Source organism: Fulmarus glacialis, unplaced genomic scaffold (assembly GCF_000690835.1).
Source record: "Fulmarus glacialis isolate BGI_N327 unplaced genomic scaffold, ASM69083v1 scaffold1073, whole genome shotgun sequence".
Taxonomy (NCBI): Eukaryota; Metazoa; Chordata; class Aves; order Procellariiformes; family Procellariidae; genus Fulmarus; species Fulmarus glacialis.
Window position 1 is genome coordinate 11,043 of NW_009204631.1, and position 17,607 is coordinate 28,649.

General features: G+C 36.0%; 1 protein-coding gene across 1 annotated transcript in view; it reads right to left on the reverse strand.

The window, feature by feature from the left end:
- Positions 1 to 1,200: 1,200 nt before the first annotated feature.
- Positions 1,201 to 17,607, reverse strand: part of GRB14 (growth factor receptor-bound protein 14) — a 28,858-nt gene continuing 12,451 nt past the window's right edge. The window contains exons 5-13 of the mRNA XM_009575044.1: positions 14,151 to 14,288; positions 12,962 to 13,072; positions 12,676 to 12,771; positions 11,995 to 12,075; positions 9,648 to 9,764; positions 9,492 to 9,549; positions 9,313 to 9,400; positions 5,416 to 5,509; positions 1,201 to 1,347 (exon numbers count right to left, since the gene is read on the reverse strand). Coding sequence (XP_009573339.1) covers positions 1,201 to 1,347; positions 5,416 to 5,509; positions 9,313 to 9,400; positions 9,492 to 9,549; positions 9,648 to 9,764; positions 11,995 to 12,075; positions 12,676 to 12,771; positions 12,962 to 13,072; positions 14,151 to 14,288 — 930 coding nt within the window. The remainder of the gene's footprint in view (positions 1,348 to 5,415; positions 5,510 to 9,312; positions 9,401 to 9,491; positions 9,550 to 9,647; positions 9,765 to 11,994; positions 12,076 to 12,675; positions 12,772 to 12,961; positions 13,073 to 14,150; positions 14,289 to 17,607) is intronic.

Here is a 17,607-nt window from a genome sequence, read left to right on the forward strand (position 1 = left end):
ACAGGGACGCCTCTTTCAATCCAAGCCCCATTCCACTCGAGTCTTTGTTTAAGGATGCAGCAGTATCATCTCTCTTTCAAAACACAGATACCAAAAGTATTTCTAATGCTATGGTCCAAAATTTGACTTGGTCTACTGTAACAGTTCTTTTTAGTTGGAATGTTAGATGTTTGGTGATCTCTAAAGACTAGTTGACTGGTAGCTATATTGAAATTTTTATTCTGTGATAAATAATAAAATAAGCTAGGAACCGACTGCGAATACACTCTCACCAAGTTTTCAGCAAAGAGTAAAGTTCACTGGATTTACCTTTATCTGTAAGTATTGTAAGTATTTGTAAATATTGTAAAGTTGTACATATTATAACCTTACCTTTACGGTTTTTTTTAAGGGCAATTGAAGTGGATTCCCTCCTGAACTCTGCAACAATCCACAGTACTTAACAGGTCTCTCTCTGCCTCTCTCTGTGTTAGAGACTGTAGGTACATACTAAACCACATTATGCACTACATGATATTTTATGCATGTTTATGCATATCACAGCCAAGTAAGTGACACTCCAGCTCTGTATAAAGATGTAGATTTAGTCATTAGATCAGAGAAAAAAATTCTTTAAAATATTACAGTAGTAATGGCACAACTCAATACAACTGATCAGTTATAAGTAGTTTTAATGATTTTTCACTTTTTGTATGTAATACTCAAAGTAGCATTCAAAAATATAGTGCAAAATATTTATTCATTTTATTTACAAATAAAATGTGGAGTTCAGCTTCTTATCCTCACCACAGTAAATGTTATTATTCTATGTGATGAATAGAAATTACGAGCAACATTTGCGGAGACAAAAAGTTCATTTTAAACCTAAGAATAAAGATCTTTCCTTCAGTTATATTTTTGTAGAAGTTACATAATATTAGTTTTTTAAAAATTGTCTTCAGTTGAAAAAAAAAGCCGAAGTCCAAGACAACACTAAAGAATTACATAGGAAAGAATGTTTTTTTAAAACCATAAAGTTAATTTTGCTGTGACAATCACAATGCAAAGCTCTTATCTATATAGAATATAATTTTTTTTTGCAGCTAAAACATAGAATTTTTACAATGTAATGCTTTTTCCCTTCTTACTCTACAAATGGCCTTTAGGGGAAAAGAATTCTAGTATCTTCCTTTCCCTCTGATGAAACAACAGATGCTTTGGTTAAAGAGCAATTCGTGCGCAATAGTGTTTTAACTTGCAAGGCAGTACTCCTTTATTAAGTTGGTAGAATTCCACTAGCTGGATGAGATCAGTAAATCTGGTATGACCATCATCAAGGGTATAAAATAGCTTCCCATCATCTTCCAACTGTAAAAATGGAAAAACAAGATAGAATAAAATCCTCTTTCGCTACGGTATTTCTTCCCAATTGAAATACTCGTTTGAGAAGTCTTCTTGTAGACCAAGATATTCATAATCTTATGACTACTGAGAGAAGGAAAAATAAAGTGATCATTCACAGCAAGATGAAAAATCAACAACAGAAAAACAATGCATTCTTTAACTTCCCCTTTAAGATAGGTACATGCCTAAAAGGAAAGAACAGTTAAATAAGTATAGGAATATTTTTCTGCATTAACAATATGACTTTATGCCTTTGCTTTGGAATGATAGCTGAAGTTAATACGAACACTGAGTTATTACAGAGTGACAAGAAACAACCAAGTTTCAACTTACTCATAGATTTCAACCTTTGCTCCATTCATATTCTGTGCAACTGCTATATTTTGTATAACTTACTTTGTAAGATGCAATGAGCCTACACACTAGTGCATTGGTGCACTGGATGGTATTTGCTATACAAGAAACTGCCCATCACAAAAGTAACACGCTTGATGTAGTAATATGTTCTTTGTTGTAGGAGAAAGAACTGCTGTAGCTCCAAAAGCATGTATTAGCATAGATACAGGAGAGAAAGAAGAAACTGCAAAACATACCTTGAAAGATTACTTTTGACTTTTAGATGCTTAAAAATTTACAATCAGCATTTCCCTATTGTAGGTTACTGAACATTAGCTCTTGCACAATTTGTATTGCATTGGTGACTATATACTTTCTTGATTTATTTCCTCTACTGCTGATATGTCTAATTTCAAGAAGCTTCAGTGCAATAGTGACTAATTAGTATTAATGTAAATAGAGGGTAAAAAAACCTATTTAAACTATTTTAAAAAAGAAAAGGGAAAAAAGATACTTTACAAGATTTAGAGAGTAGTGAACAGAAGATCCTGAAGTAGGGCTAGCATAGAGTAGCAGATGGTGTGCTAGGGAAATATGCAACTATCCTACTTCAGTACAGGGGAAGGGAGAAGATATAATTAGCTCTCTTACCTGTAATTAAGATTTCTCATGTGAAGCAGCTGTTGAACTGCTTATGACTCCTGGTTATTCTACCCCTTTCTACCATGTCTGGAAGTAGTTTGTAATTTCTTTATTCTCAGACTTTGGTCAATCCAGGTCAAACACAGCTAGTTAAGGAATTACGAATGTGTGCATGTGTAAATTCCTGTGCTCCAGCCAAGAACCTGAAAATGGATTATCATCCATCGGACTTTCCTTATGCATGCAATTTTCCTGCCCACACACTGAAGACAAGGAAGAGTTGACAATTCAGATGTCTGTTGACCAGGATTTCATTTTTAGCTTACTTTTCCCCCTCCAGGTTAATCCCAAACCTTGAAGTGAATACCAGACATATTGCTAACTCTAAAGCAATCAATATTTTGCAAAGTAAAAACTCATATCAAAGTTATGTTGCCCAGGAACCTAACATCTTCTCAAGATGATGCAGAAGGCTGTTAAAAGAGAGCATTTATTGGAAAAAGACAGTCCCAGAAATATCAATTCTTTCGCGTGGACTACAGACCAGCTAATTTCAAGATAGATTACACTGAAGTTAACTTTTATCAGCTCAGAGTAGTAAGGCTGAAAAATACATTTAAGCTATTAAGTTCTCCAGTTTTCACAGTATGGGATCCCAAATTTATCCCAAAGGTTTTCTTTTCAACTTTTTCCAATTCCCTGCCACCCACCTGCAATACTTGTTGCACATGTTACCAATGTTAACATGATGCACCTATTAATGTGGGGGAAGCTTGAATTGGCAGGCTGCATGCCTTATCTGAAATTATTTTTAAATGCAGTATAACCTGAAGCAACCTAAAATATAAGAGAAAAATAATTAATTTAGAGACTGAATGATTTTTAACTTGTAAAAAGACCTTCTAAATGCAATTTATTTATTTACATTTAGTAGGAAAGTTTATCTTCTCTTCCCAATGACTGGAAAAAGACAAGAGTTTAGAAGAACAGTAGGATTCGAAGTTCAAAAAAGTAACCTTGACCTCCAACTATAAGCTACCAACTTACTGCAGTAACACAAAATGCCTTGTTTCTTAGATAATGAAACTTTATTTAGAAGATCAGCAGCAACTGGAAGCAAAATCTTTCCCCCCCTTTTAAAGAGTATTGTTCTAGCAAAAACAGAGTATGCGGTAAGTCAGGGTATTGAGAACGGCATGAGGGGTACTGAATGCAAATTAAATGACAGAAAGGAATTGAAATATGCCTATGTTTGGGGAACTAACAGTTTCCATGTTCTCTCTATGGATTAAGTTGTTCTCATTACAGATTTATTTTTTCTGGTAACTACCATAGGATAAATTGCTTAGGATAAATTGCTTTACTTCAAAAACAATCAAAAAAATTTTCCTTCAAGTAAGCCACGTTTTGCACTGAAGTGGTATAGGTCTTCTAGACCATGGGCATGGAAAAATTGACCCAAGTCTGTAGACAATCTATGTCAAATTAAAGAATTCCTGGTTCCTCCAAATATCCTACAACAGGAGATCAAGGTTTTAGCATGCGTGCATATGATTAATTCCTCAAATGCACTGCTTACATCTGCAGAAGAATATTAGAATTGATTGGATAATTTTTTGGGAAGAGGAGAATCATACAGCTCAGAGGAAAGATAACTGAAGATAACTGCAGCCTCCTGCTACATCTGCTCTTAGAGGAGAGAGGGTCTGTTTGCTGATAGGGAAAAAGAATTAGATGACATCCCAATGAAATAGAATCATACAGTAATTTTATGGAGTTCAGAAGGTTTTCTAAACCACACAACAGTTATCCCAAAGTAAATACTGGAAGCGACCACAGTCAATAGAAGCACAGAGATCTTACACCTGAGATTTTGATCACAGAGCATATGCTGATGCTCACATGCATCCAGGGATCCAGGGTATAGCTATCACTTTTGGATGAGGGACGCCTCCACTGCTTGTACCTAACACAACAAAATCCTGGGCAATTCTTTTAAGAAACATTCATTCACTCCTTTCCTCCTCCCAAATAATGCTTCTGTTTTATTCTACAGGAACTTGTTTAAGGGAGGATATCAGCTACAAGCCCTAGGTAAGGCATACAGAAATTTGGTGAACGATCATAGAGGATCACCAGATCAGAAACAAAAAAAATGCCACTACACTCATTTCTACTGAGAAACAGCAGAATCTCCTAGAAACTTCAGTAGGAAGAAACATGGAGGCTAGAGTATTATGTGGTCTGGAAGAAAGGTTCCTGTGAAGAGAGAAGAAAAAGCTATAGGTCTGTTCAGTTATGTCAAGCATCTGTGGCTAAAACACATAATGCTGAAGTGTTTCTCATCTCAACAGAAGCAGCCTATTAACTACCTCTGGAGGGAGTGGAAGGGATGGGGAAAGCTGGCCATTCTGGCAGCAGAACTGGATGATATCTTCAGTGAAAACTGATGGAAATATGATTTCAATTTAGGAAATTGCAGCTTACCTGTAAGTAGCTGGACTAAATAAGGATATCAATTTTTTGCTAAAATTGTCCCCCTGAAAAAGACCCGGACGTGAATATGCCACAATAACATGAATCAAGAAGAGAGGTCAGCAAAAAATGTTTGACTCCAAATATTGAGAGAAACTATACTGAACAGATGAGTCAGTGAGATATAAACACACACACACGTGTCATAGGCAGTCCACCTAAACAGATGACTAAAAAGAAATTGTGCACATATCAAAAAATGAAAAAGCAGTATGACCTTTATTAATACATGATTTTCATGCCATCAGGATTGCTTCTATTCCAGTTCAAATAGATCTGTCTATTTTTTAAGACACTTTTTAGGATTTCATAATACTAGTCAAGCTTTATAACAAATCAAACAGCAAAGCTCAAAAATGTTCAACTTTACTCAAGAATACTAATTATTTTTAGTGATACAGGTATTATGTTTACATCTTCCACATAACAGCAAAAGAAAAAAAATCCAGCAATATTCTATCACAATTACTCAATTGTTTTGTTTTACAATTGTATATATAAACTGAAAAATTTACTTACTGGTACAATTTGAAAATGCTTTATTTTTAATCCATGACTCAATGACAATACAAATGTTTTGGGGTTACTTTGGCTATCACGTACCAGGAATACCCTAAAAGAGATTGAAAATTTTCACAGTAAGATCACTGTGGAAAGCCTTTTGTAAACATCCAGTTAGAACTGTTGTAAATTCACTACAGAAGTATTAGTGAAAAGCAAAAATAATATTAATTACTTAAGTTATGCTTTTAATCAGTATTTCTTGGCAAATGTGTCACTGGAAATACTTTTTCTTACATTCTTCTTCACCTTGTCTATTATGTGAAAAATACGCATTCTCAGAATGAATGACACTGTTTTTACACTGCATAGAATTACAATGCATCTCTTCAGACAGAAAAGCACCCTCAAAGTTTGTGCTTTGAACAAAATTTTTCTTTGGACTCTGACAGTTACCTAAATCACAAGCGTTATAGGGTGTTGTGGTTTAACCCGGCAGGCAGCTAAACACCACACAGGTAGTTCAACAGGAAGTTTACAGAAAAGGTAGTGCAAGACGTACCAGAATGATTTTCACATCTGGCCAATATTCACAAATGCACACTCACTTCTGCACATCGGCAAAATTCCCACTGAGACAGAGCTGCTCACTTTATGGCATCATTATTCAAATCACAACACTCTCAATGGCCAACAGTGTCACCACAACTAATTCACTGATAAATTACTCCAGCCAGGTGATGGACAGACATAATTTTGCCATGATCCTGGTAGGATAATCTGGTACAGGCAAAGGATGATTACCAGTAAGAGACAGCTTTCACTGAATTGGGAGGGGGTTTGGGATATCGGCAGAGAACAGTGTGGAGGACAGAGGGAAGTACCTGATTCACAGCTTTGTAGTGGAGTCTGAACTGTTTGTGCTGCGCAGGTCTGGAACAGATACAGCTAACTAACGTACCAAAGAAGGGAAATGGAGGGACAGCCATTGGCAAGCATGCTCCTCTTTCAGGACACGAAAGAAACAGGCAAAATGGACTTGCAGGTATCAACCAAGTGAGCACTAGTGGCGACCTACTTTTGCCCAAACACATACCAGGAATTAGAGCACAACTATTACATGAAAAGAAAGGATTTCAGGAGAAGAAAGCAGACAAAGGCTTACAGCGGATTTTCACTGATTAACAGCATGGATCCAAACTACTAATTTCATCCTCAAAGTTTTTAAGAGTTCTATTTTTTACAAAGTAAGAAAATACCTGGAATTAAGAATTTTGGAGTCCATAATCATTAACATTTTTATCAAAATCCACATCCAGTCTAATTCTGAGCTCTGATACTAATTCAGTTATTAAAGAGGGATAATTGCCAACTCAGCATACGGCTTGTAAGAACACATGGCAAGTATAAGGACAAATGAGTTCTCAATAGACTCGCGCTCTCCTAACAAGCTCTCTCTCACCACCTAGTGGCCTTTCACCCTCTCCAGGACATGAATGAAATTTTTCAGAGCACAGTTAGATAGATCCTTTGCATAAACTTAAATCTTTTATATGTTTGTCATTAAGGACTGGCATTTTATTTTATTCAGAAAAATTACACTATAAGAATGTGCCACTTTGCAGATATCCAAAATGGGGTCTCTACACCCAAATACTGAGATCCACATTAAACAATACACAAAGTAATCACATTGGGTAGGAAAGAAAATACAGGTTGATTAGGATTTATGTTCCCATTCATCAGTTCTGTTAAAGTCCATTTTCTTACTTTTTTCCTTGTTTTAACAGCAAAGATAAAGCAACATTTGTCCTCCTTCACATAAAAAGTTCTTTACTCTTTTCTAACTTTATCACAACAGACCTACTTTAGTTGTCGAAGAACCTTTAAAAAGATCACTTTGCTATGAAGAAAAGGTTGTAGTTCACAGATTCTTGGAAATGCTGATTGGAAGGGAGCTTTTTAGACACGCTGGATGACTCCAAAAACTGCTCCTTCATAAACTTATAAGGAATTTTCTGAATGACCAGTTGCATTTTGTCATGGGCCTTTTGGTAATGCTATTATCCCATTCATCAATCAGATGCCCATCAGTTTGCAATCCTGTCAACCATTTATCACTGAAAAGTCTTCAAATGTCCTTTAGGGAGTGAAGTATGAAATCTACAATATTGCTACATAAACTTCTTTAAGAAAGTTGGTTTTACACCAGAACAGTAGGTCCAAAAACTTTATTCCTTCATTGCACACCTTAAGATTGTTGCTGTTCCTAAATCTGCTATTGGGTTATTCAAATACTGAGACTACAATAGATCCTTTATATAATAGTCCCTTTATCTTCTATAAGCCATCATGAACAGCGTATTTGTTGGTACATATGGTATTATAGAAATCCTACCACCTCTGTCATATAGGCAGGAGATGTCCCTGCTTGGGATCACCTCAAAAGGCTCAACATGGATTATTTTCTCTGCCTCTCCCCCTGCCCCGAACCCAAAATCTTATTATTCCCATGAAAAACTTCTCTGTTTCTGGTGATAATTCATTCTTTCAGTCTGTCAAAAAGCACAGCATTTGTCACATGCTGTAATGTATTCATGACTTCATTGGAACTCGTGAGTAGGTATCTGACAGCATATGAGTGCTCATACTACCATGTTCTAATCAGTTCTAGACAGTCCACGCAAAAGTATCATCCTCACCAAGACCACAATATGTATCTATGAATTGATCCAAGAATATAACATAAACAACACTGTACTAAACTACTGTTAGCAAGGTATTCACTTTCTCATCTCAAACACCATTGCTATTTACTCATCAAAACTACTGGGTTTCATTTAACAGTATGCGTGTGTACCCACTGAAATACACTGGAAGATTCATCAGCCCTAGAATGACATACTGCTCAGAAATACACGTTGGATTCACCCCCATGTCCCGTCCCTCTCATGTAACAAAACCAAAAATGAATGCAGAGTACAGAAGCAGTTTCAGGATGATTAGCTAGGCTTAAAAACAGGACCCCTGAAATCAAAAAATAGAAGAAAAAATACAAAAGGAGAAGTCCTATTAGCCATCCTTGCTGAGTATGACTATTTTTGTCTCCCTTTCCTTCCGATCTCTTTTTTTTTCCTAGAGCCCCTTCTGCAGATGTAGAAAACACTATTACAACATACTTAATCTAAAACTGAAGGAATTTAACCAGTAATCTGATATTACAGTACCTAACTGGAAACAGACTCAGAGAAACTTAGAGTTTTATGGAATTACTCATTGAAAGAAGGAGGCCCAAGTTTATATTTAATACAGGAGTAAGGATGAAAATACAGAAATGAAAAACAGGAGGATTTGAACATAAAATACCTACTTGCTTTGTCATTTTTTTAATTAATATTTAAATGAGAGAAAAACAAAAGTGAATAGTCTTATCCTAATGTTTATTGTTTACCATTAAGGGATAATAAAATTTTTAGTCATTTCATGAGGAAAAGCATACTTTTTTCCCAACAGCTGTCTCTGCACAGTTCATCTTAGAATAAGGTTAGTCAATGTTTTCAGGCTTTCTTTCATTCTTTCATCACTAATAAGAGATACAAAAGACACTGGTGCCAAAGTTGACAGTTCCCAGAGAATATTGTGCAAATACAGAGCTCAAGTGCCTGGCTCTGAGCAGACATAAGTAATCTGTCAGTGACAGAATCAAAGTGTTAGATCACCACTTTATTGCTTCCAAAAGATATAAAATAGAAACCAACTGATCCCCAGATAGCTCTATATAAAAGAAGTTTTATTTCTGTTAGGTAAGTGCAAAATCTTCCTTCCTCCATCTCCTCCCCCAATAAAAAGTACATGAAAATAGCAATTGTTGACTACAAATGTGTCTCAGAAGAGTTATGTAAAGAATTAACTTACCCATCTACAAGTCCATGCTGCAAAATAAGTCTCTGAGCCTCTTCTCTAGAGATTTTATGATGAAACCATGACTGAGATCTGTGTATAGCTGTAGAAATAAAGATATTTAAAAAACATTTTGCCTTTATTGAAAGAACCAGCTATTGCATTTCTCTGGCAATGAATTAACTCACACATACCCATGTTAGACACAGCAATAGGACTACCATGTGAGTTGAGTCGTAGACACCCTCTCCTCTGTATGAGAGAGAAGTAAAAACATGATTTCAAAGCTTTTTTGTTTAAAAAAAAAAAAACCAGAAAATACTATTCTGATAAAGCAAAGGTGCTTATACCCGCCATGCTAATCCTTCTTCAACTGCAACTGAAAGGGCTTCTGTTGGATTTTCTATAATTCTGCTTCTGTGTCCTGAGAAATCCATTGCCACTAAAGAATTTTCTGAAATGCTTCTCTGCAACAAAGAAAAATAAATTTAGTTTGTTCATTTTTCAAAAGATCCATCATTTAAAAGTGAGCTTCTGAGAAAACATTATGTTCTGTAAGTGGTGTTTCAAGTATCTGCACTGTTTCCCATCAGAGCCAAACTCATTTTACCCTAGGGAGCATTTGTAATTCCAGTATGCTGCTGCAAAGCTCAATTTTACAGTCTGACAGGACAGATTATCTTTTTGCATTACTGCAATGGATGATAAATACATCGCTTTACCATACACTCTATTTATATTTTTAACTATAACTAGCCCTTTGCATGTCAAAACAAGTCAGGAAACTGTTATTAAGTTGTCCAAGTAACAGAAAAAAGATAAAATACAAAATTCTTATACATAACCATCAAATTAACAAAGATTTGAAATATTTTGCTATAAATATGTCATAAATATGTATATTTGCTATATAAACTTTCACTCAAAGTTTACTGGATTTAAGCATTGAAAACAGTCATTTCTATGGAGTTTAACTTCTATTTTAATACATCCCTTTTAACTCTTATCACAGACCCAACAACTGTAGGATCTGTTACAAAAAAATGCTTGTGTTTTTTCTCCCAGTGAAGATCAAGTTTGTAACAATAGAATAAAAAGCATTGAAGTTTGACAAAACAGTCTTAAAACTCACGAAAATACTTCTCAGAAACCAAGGTTTACAAAATCAAGTTTAATACAGATTGTAATGGCTCAAATGTTGGCAGGCACTGGAATATCAAATAATTAAAAGAACATTCTAGCATTCTGTAAGTTAAAGTAACATCTGGAACACAAGAGGCCCAGATTTCTGTAGGGTTAGCAAAGCTTCCCAGTCCAAAACCAAAGCAGCTCTGTTTTGTTTCTGTTTGGTTACAAGCATGAACATAACTAGAAATGGAAGACAGCAATTCTGTAGTTCACTGTAATTCTTGACACTGTAGTCTAAAGTCTGCCTGAGTAACTGTAACCTGTAAAGAACTTCGCAAAAGTAAAAAAACAAGAGAAAATGTTTGCCTCTAGGAGAGTGGAGGGAACTCCTTGTAGCTGACATGGCTGTGAGTTATTGAGGAATATGAAACATGGAAGTGGTTCCCCTACAAAGTATGTTCATTAGCTTGTGCACTTAATTCCCAAGTTTATCCAATTTGCTGTTTAACTCATGAATTATAAACAAGTAGAAAAACAGTGCCATGCTTAAAAGTGGTTATAGATTCTGCCTGTGTTAGAAGCTACATGAGCTGAAACGCACACAACAGTGTAAGAGGAGAGAGAATCAGTAATGGCTCCCAGATCTGTTATAAAAGCAGCAGCTGGCTATTGTAACAGCTTCACATAACAGAAAGTAAAGACACGGTCAGTGTATTAAGCACAATTTTGAAGCCATGCTTATCAGCAATATCACTGAAAACTATTTTTGTGAATACCTATAATAGCAAATGCATATAATAAAAGCTCAAAAAATCACCATAAAAATCACTGTCACAAGTCCCGGCAACAAGTAATTTTTACCCAGTTTAGCCAACAAAAAACACAAGTGTGATATAAATCAACCATGAAAGAGTCTGAAATCAAATGACTCGTAAAGAACTGGGATAACATAAGATATTAAAAAACAGGGACAACCTAATCCAATCCCAACTACCTGACTGAGGAGATAGACACAGCATCCAGGATGGGCTGTTGTTCCTCCAAAACCCAGTTCTGCCAAATTATGGTGTTCCTCTGAAGTCCAATCAGTATTACAACAGCTGAAATTCATCTTAAATACTTAATATTTTATATTTTAAAAAATAAAATGGAAGTATTACTGTATACTGAAAAGGATTTTTTATAGCTTTCTTATTCATCATTTACAGCATGTGTAACCTTAAACACTTTGCTTCTTTTTTAATGCATTTATAGTTCTGCTGCTCTGTTTTCAAAATCCTCTTTCTATTCTTTTTGACAGTGATAATAAGCCAATGAACTCCTAAAATACTGGAGATTTGACAAAGGGAAAAAGCCCGTTAACTAGTCTGAACTACCCGATTTGTATTAAGTAAGTAAATTAATTCATTAGCTCTCTAGTCAACCCTGACAGCCCTAAAGTTTTCAGCAAGCATTCACACATGCAAAGATTTGCAGGATCAGATCAGTAGTATAACAGACACAAGCTACTTAAAAATAGCATGATGGCAGAAACAATGTATTTATTCATGGAGCTACTGTGGGACATACCATAGGTGTTATATTCAAAGGGCTGCAGCCACTTCTACCTTGATATGGTTGCATGTAATTCTGATACAGCTGCATCCCATACTAAAACCAGAAAATAACATGGTTAGCATTTTAAATTATAAACCTAAGCCAAGTAAATTTTCTTCCAGATGTAAAAGATAACACATGCTTTCTTTACCATTAAAAACCAGGGACAAATGCTGTTAGGATAAGGAAATGCACATCATCGTCGTCGTTGCTGCTGCCTTTATAAATGTACACTCTGCATTAAATACTACACATTTAATACACCAACTGACCTATTCCTATTTTATCACAAACAGACACATTTTAAAAACATATCAAAGTTCCCTTCTTGTTTATTCTTGTAGCTTTGTTCAATATTACTCAACAATCTCACTGAATTCAACATGATTACATGTAAGCATATGCTTAATGTTAAGTTTAAGTATTTCCAGGACTGAGGCTTCAAGACGTCATCCCATCCCCTACAATGATTCCAGTAATTTGGTCTCTCTGTTTGTTGGGATGAAGAAAAATAAGCTTTCAGAGTACAAAATTGATACTGCTATTGCATGAATTGCTATTGCAACCTAGAATTACGTTACTTCTCTACCGCACAGTATCAAAATTTCACATAGTGAACTTAAGCAAGAAGTTAACTCCACACAGAAAAATTACCTTAAGCAACCTAATTGCTGTCATCCAACAGGTCCAACTTTGCTCATCATCTGCACAGAGCTGTTTCAGGTCTCTGGTTCCTCCTGATTTGTTAGGCTAGAAGGCCACAGCACATTTTTTTAGCATTAATGCATATCTTGAAGATAATACCTGTTGAAATAAAAGCCACTAATTCTCCTATTTTATAATAGACAGCTGAATATTGTTTCCAAAAACCTTAAAGAAGCTTAAGCTTACCTAAAAACTGTGGCTTGCTTTAATATGTATCAGAATAATAAGCTTGTACCTTAAAGCAGAATCCATAGTTTGTTGGTGCTCCAGAAATCTTTTTGCCTGTCAAAGACATGTACATATCACTATTGCTGAATTCACAGAAAAACTGCAGATGCCTTGGCTCCTAAAAAGAAGAGCAATGTAATACAGTTAGACTATTTTTAGCCAGCCTCTCCAGGTAAGAAACTCCGAAGAATATAGTAGTTATCCTGTTCCAAAATACAGTCTTACATACTGCAGTTTTAACTGTGACATCATGAAATGTAGAAAAGAGACAACTCAACATTAATCTTACAATGCAGAGAAAAAACACCTCAAAGAACTAGGCAAAGAGTTCATTCTTCTAGAGTGGGAGAAAAACCAAAGTACAAGTGATATCATTTCTGGGAAAACATCCACTAAATTAAAGCCACAATAATAATAGAGTAGGAGTCAAGTTTTGAGAGCAGTATGCATTTCAAACAACAAAATAATATATTTTATTTTCATAATCTGAGAAACTGTAATTATTACTGTCCAGTACTATTTCTAACTATTATCTCCATCCTCTAAGGTTAATTAAGTCAAGGAAGCAAACAAAAGAAATTTGCTGAAGGATACAAAAACAGCTCAATGAATACTCTGGCAGTTAACACAGAAAATTCAGAACAAGAAAAAACACTGTTTTAAGTGGTTTATGTAAAAGGTGTCTCAAATCCAGTATACCCTGTTTAACATAACCAGGTTTAAAGTATTGCCATCAAAAAGCTGAACTAGTAAAATGAAAAATTGTCCAGTGACAAAATTTGAGAACTCTCAAAATCTTCCTGTAAAATCCTTTTATACATAGGTTTTTGTTTATTTTAGATAATGAAGTACTATGTCCAGCTTTCAGAGCAACTACTTACACTTCAGAATTTTAACTACTACTATTTGAAAATTCATTTTCAAAGGGCACTCTGTTAACTGATTGGAAAAACATTAACCAGAATGAAGGAAAGTTATCAGGCAAAAAGAAACTACTGTTTCTAACACTTTCGCAATTTTATATCTCAGTACCTCTCTAGATTTTATCTATAATAAATAGATTTTTTTTTTTTCCTTTTTATCACTATAAGTTGAAATTCACATTTTGGTTATTATTACAACAAATGATAAATACATACACATTTCCTCTAACTTCATAGTTCTCTCTCTCTCTCTTCTTTTTTTTCTTCCCTTACCTTAGATGTACCTTTAGTGGAAAAATAAAGGCCAGATCTTCTCAAAAGAAAGTAGAATTTTTTCCATGATTTTTTTCCCGGCTCCTTTGCATGCAAATAACCATGAATCTCAGGATATGTGCTGGAGCTTAGGAACATCTGAAAGAAAATATCAGACATGCATTTTTCTTTTCATCTGAAACCGGCTTTCTGTTTCATTAACATACTCAGGCAGGACTAAGGGAAATAAACCCCTAAATCCACTATCACACCACAGTAATTCAGTTACGATTGCATCTAAGCCCATTAAGAGTACCTCTGATTTAAGGCGTGTAGAATGTTACAAAACTCCAAGGTATGCTAAGCAAGTTACAGATTTATATGGAACATATGGTTTGAAATGAGAGCATTAGTTATGCAATATGTTGACTTCAGCAACAAAACCAGTATAAAAAGTTCTGATCCCATGCCTCAGACCCTATTTTTATAACACTGCAAACCAATGCTACCAAAAGAAGAAAGAAAAAATGCCATCCCTCCCCGCCTTCCTGTGTTACAAACCAGATAAGGAAACTGATCTGAGTTAAAATTAATTGAGCAAACAAATCACAAAATCTGAATCACAAAACCATGCAGGTCAGGCAGATATTGCCATTTTCAAAAGGAGGGAACAAAGGTCTCAGGACCTGAAGTGGTGCTTAAGTAGGAGCTTTAGGAGCTTTAGCTGAACCAAAAACAGGAGAGGCTGGGCCAGTCACCAAGACAGCTCCTGTCTGTGCTCAAGGTCATGTGGCAGAGTATTGAAAAAAGCTGCATCAGGAGGAAGGAAAGAGGACTTAGAAGTCTGAGAGATCAGCTATTTTGCCTCCAGAACTGCAAGAAAAAGGTACGCACCCTCACACACCATAGAAGAGGCAGAACAATATGGATAGATAGAGAAGTTAACTAATGCACTGAGAGAAGCCAACTGATGCACACTGCCTCTACTCAAGGTATTCAATGGCTTCTCTTCAGCCATTTCAACGGACATTGTCAGAGTGCAAAAGTATTCATTAAAAGCTGGCAACCGTGTTAACTTTATTCTAATTCCATGTAATGCATTCATTTTTATTACTCTTCTTCCAATAAAACTACTCAGAACTATGACTCGCATATAAACAGACTAACCTAGAATTCTTCAATTTCCATATATGCAAAAGAATCTGTGTTATTAGTAAGCTTTTCAAGGAACCTTGCCCCAGACTGGCCTGCAGAATCATAAATACTATCTAGGCTCATATAGAGGTAGGGAACAAGGGATCTTCTGGTTGATATTTGCAGCTTTCATTGCTGCATTTTCCTCCTGTCCACTGCCACTTCCAGAAGATCTGATTTGAGGACACGAAGCAACAGATTACCAGGCAAGAGACAGACTGGCCAGTACCGGACTGCAGCAAAATGATGACATGAACGTGATTTTGGAAGTACACCAAATTCTTTGGCGACTAAATAACGCAGTCCAACCAAGATACACAAGGTTTCTTTCATTGTTATTGCTTTCCCACCTTGCAGCCAGATGCATGACTTTACCACCTGTAGACCAACCTGAGCTAATTAAATTCAGCTGGTGTGAATGCAGTAATATGGGCAGGCTTCACTTGACAGGGGAGTATCCTAGCCCAGAACTAGGAATGCATTATGAATAGCTTCACTGCTACTCACCTGAATAGTTAAATTACAGTAAGACTAGGTACATCTATCTACATGTGCAGCGGGCACACAGCTGTGTGCAAATGCAGTTTAGGCTATTTCAGCCACATCGAATCAGACTGGTATGTCCTGGTAGGTGTTCCAGCCTGTTAATCTCCCCATTTGCCACGTATTAACAGGTTCACTGATGGTGAATATAAAGGCTGAATTGAATAAACAAAGTCAAATGGAAGCTTTAGGAAAATCTAAAAGAGTCAATGTACGAAAAAACAAAAAAGCATCTTTTTAGACTTTAGTATCTCTGCTGAAGATGAAAGGACTGGCTGGCTCCCAGCCTGCACAAGTGTCTTCCCCAGGATTTCTGCCATAAGAGCTTCAAACCAGAAGCGCTGTCATGAAAAGCACTTTTCTTACTCAGCAGACCAAACTGGAGGAGCCATACAAAGATCAGCTTCAAGAGTCACTGTTGTACCCATGCTATCAATTAAAATAAAGTAGCAATAATGCTAGGAAAAAGGCAATCCTAAATCCATCTTTTTCTTTCTAAGACAGCTGAGGACTGTGTGAGAAAATATAGCATGAACAAGCTGCAGTCAAAACCATCAACTGTCACAAGGAATGAGCAGTAAAAATATTTCAGAGTGAGAACTGAATGTCTGTAATAAACACCTAAAACTAAAGATAGTAGAAAAGAGAACTTCCTTGGGTTTTTTTGTTGCAGGTTGGTTTTGGCTGGTTTTTTGTTGTTGTTTTGGTTTTTTGTTGGTTTTTTTTTAATGGAGGTATATGCAAGTTTATTATAGGGGCAACGGATCCCTGTTTATGCAGATAAGAGGTAATCAAATAGGACAAAAATAAGAAAAATAAGAAAAGTCCTTAATATAGGAAGAAGAAGTGGGGAGAGTTAAATGATGGTATGCTGCAGACAAGGATTATTGGTCACACAATATGCAGAAATAAGCTTGCACCCTCTCCCCCAAGCAGTGAAATATATAACATGATATGTAGGGTGGTATCAAATGTCACCATGTCTTTCAGACACTAATATATGACAGCACCAAGGACTCAATTACGATTTCATTAGCTGTAAAACCAACCAATTTAAAACCAATCTGAACAATAAACAAAGCAAATAAACGTCTTTTGTTGGGGGATGGGGAAATCAAATCAATCAACAAGTGAAAAAACAACGGAACAGGAAAACCATTGCACTCTCTTGGATGAATATAATAATAAGCAAAAATACTAGATGTCACTGAATGCAATAAAGATTGAGAGTTGCAGTCCTAACATATTTGTCTGCACCTTCCACATTTCCATGAAAGAATGGCTGCAGTAGCAGAGACAACAACATTTGCTAAGGTGGATGCTTCTTGAGCACTTACACACTATTTTGGCGAGTTAAAGAAGCCATCATTTTCCTAAGAGCCTGTGAATCAAGCTTGAATTTGATGACTGATTTCTTCAAAGACGTGATGACAGCCAGCTGTGATCCAGCCCAATGCTACTGGGAATGAGCAGGACTTTCCCCTAAACCTGCTGATAAATTTTTGGGGCACCAGGTAATTCCAGTGAAGAACTGATACTGATTCTCAGTATTGTCTCCTATAGACTTCAGTCAACCTGAAGGGTTTAGACTGGGAAAAAGGCCAGCAAAACCTAGAGTGGAAGATGGGGAAAGGCAATGGGCAGACTAGAACACGTCTAGGAGATTGACAAGAGACTGAAATTCAGTGCATGGCTATTTCAGCCTGAAGACTGGAACCGAGTCAGATGAGAAACTGGTCAG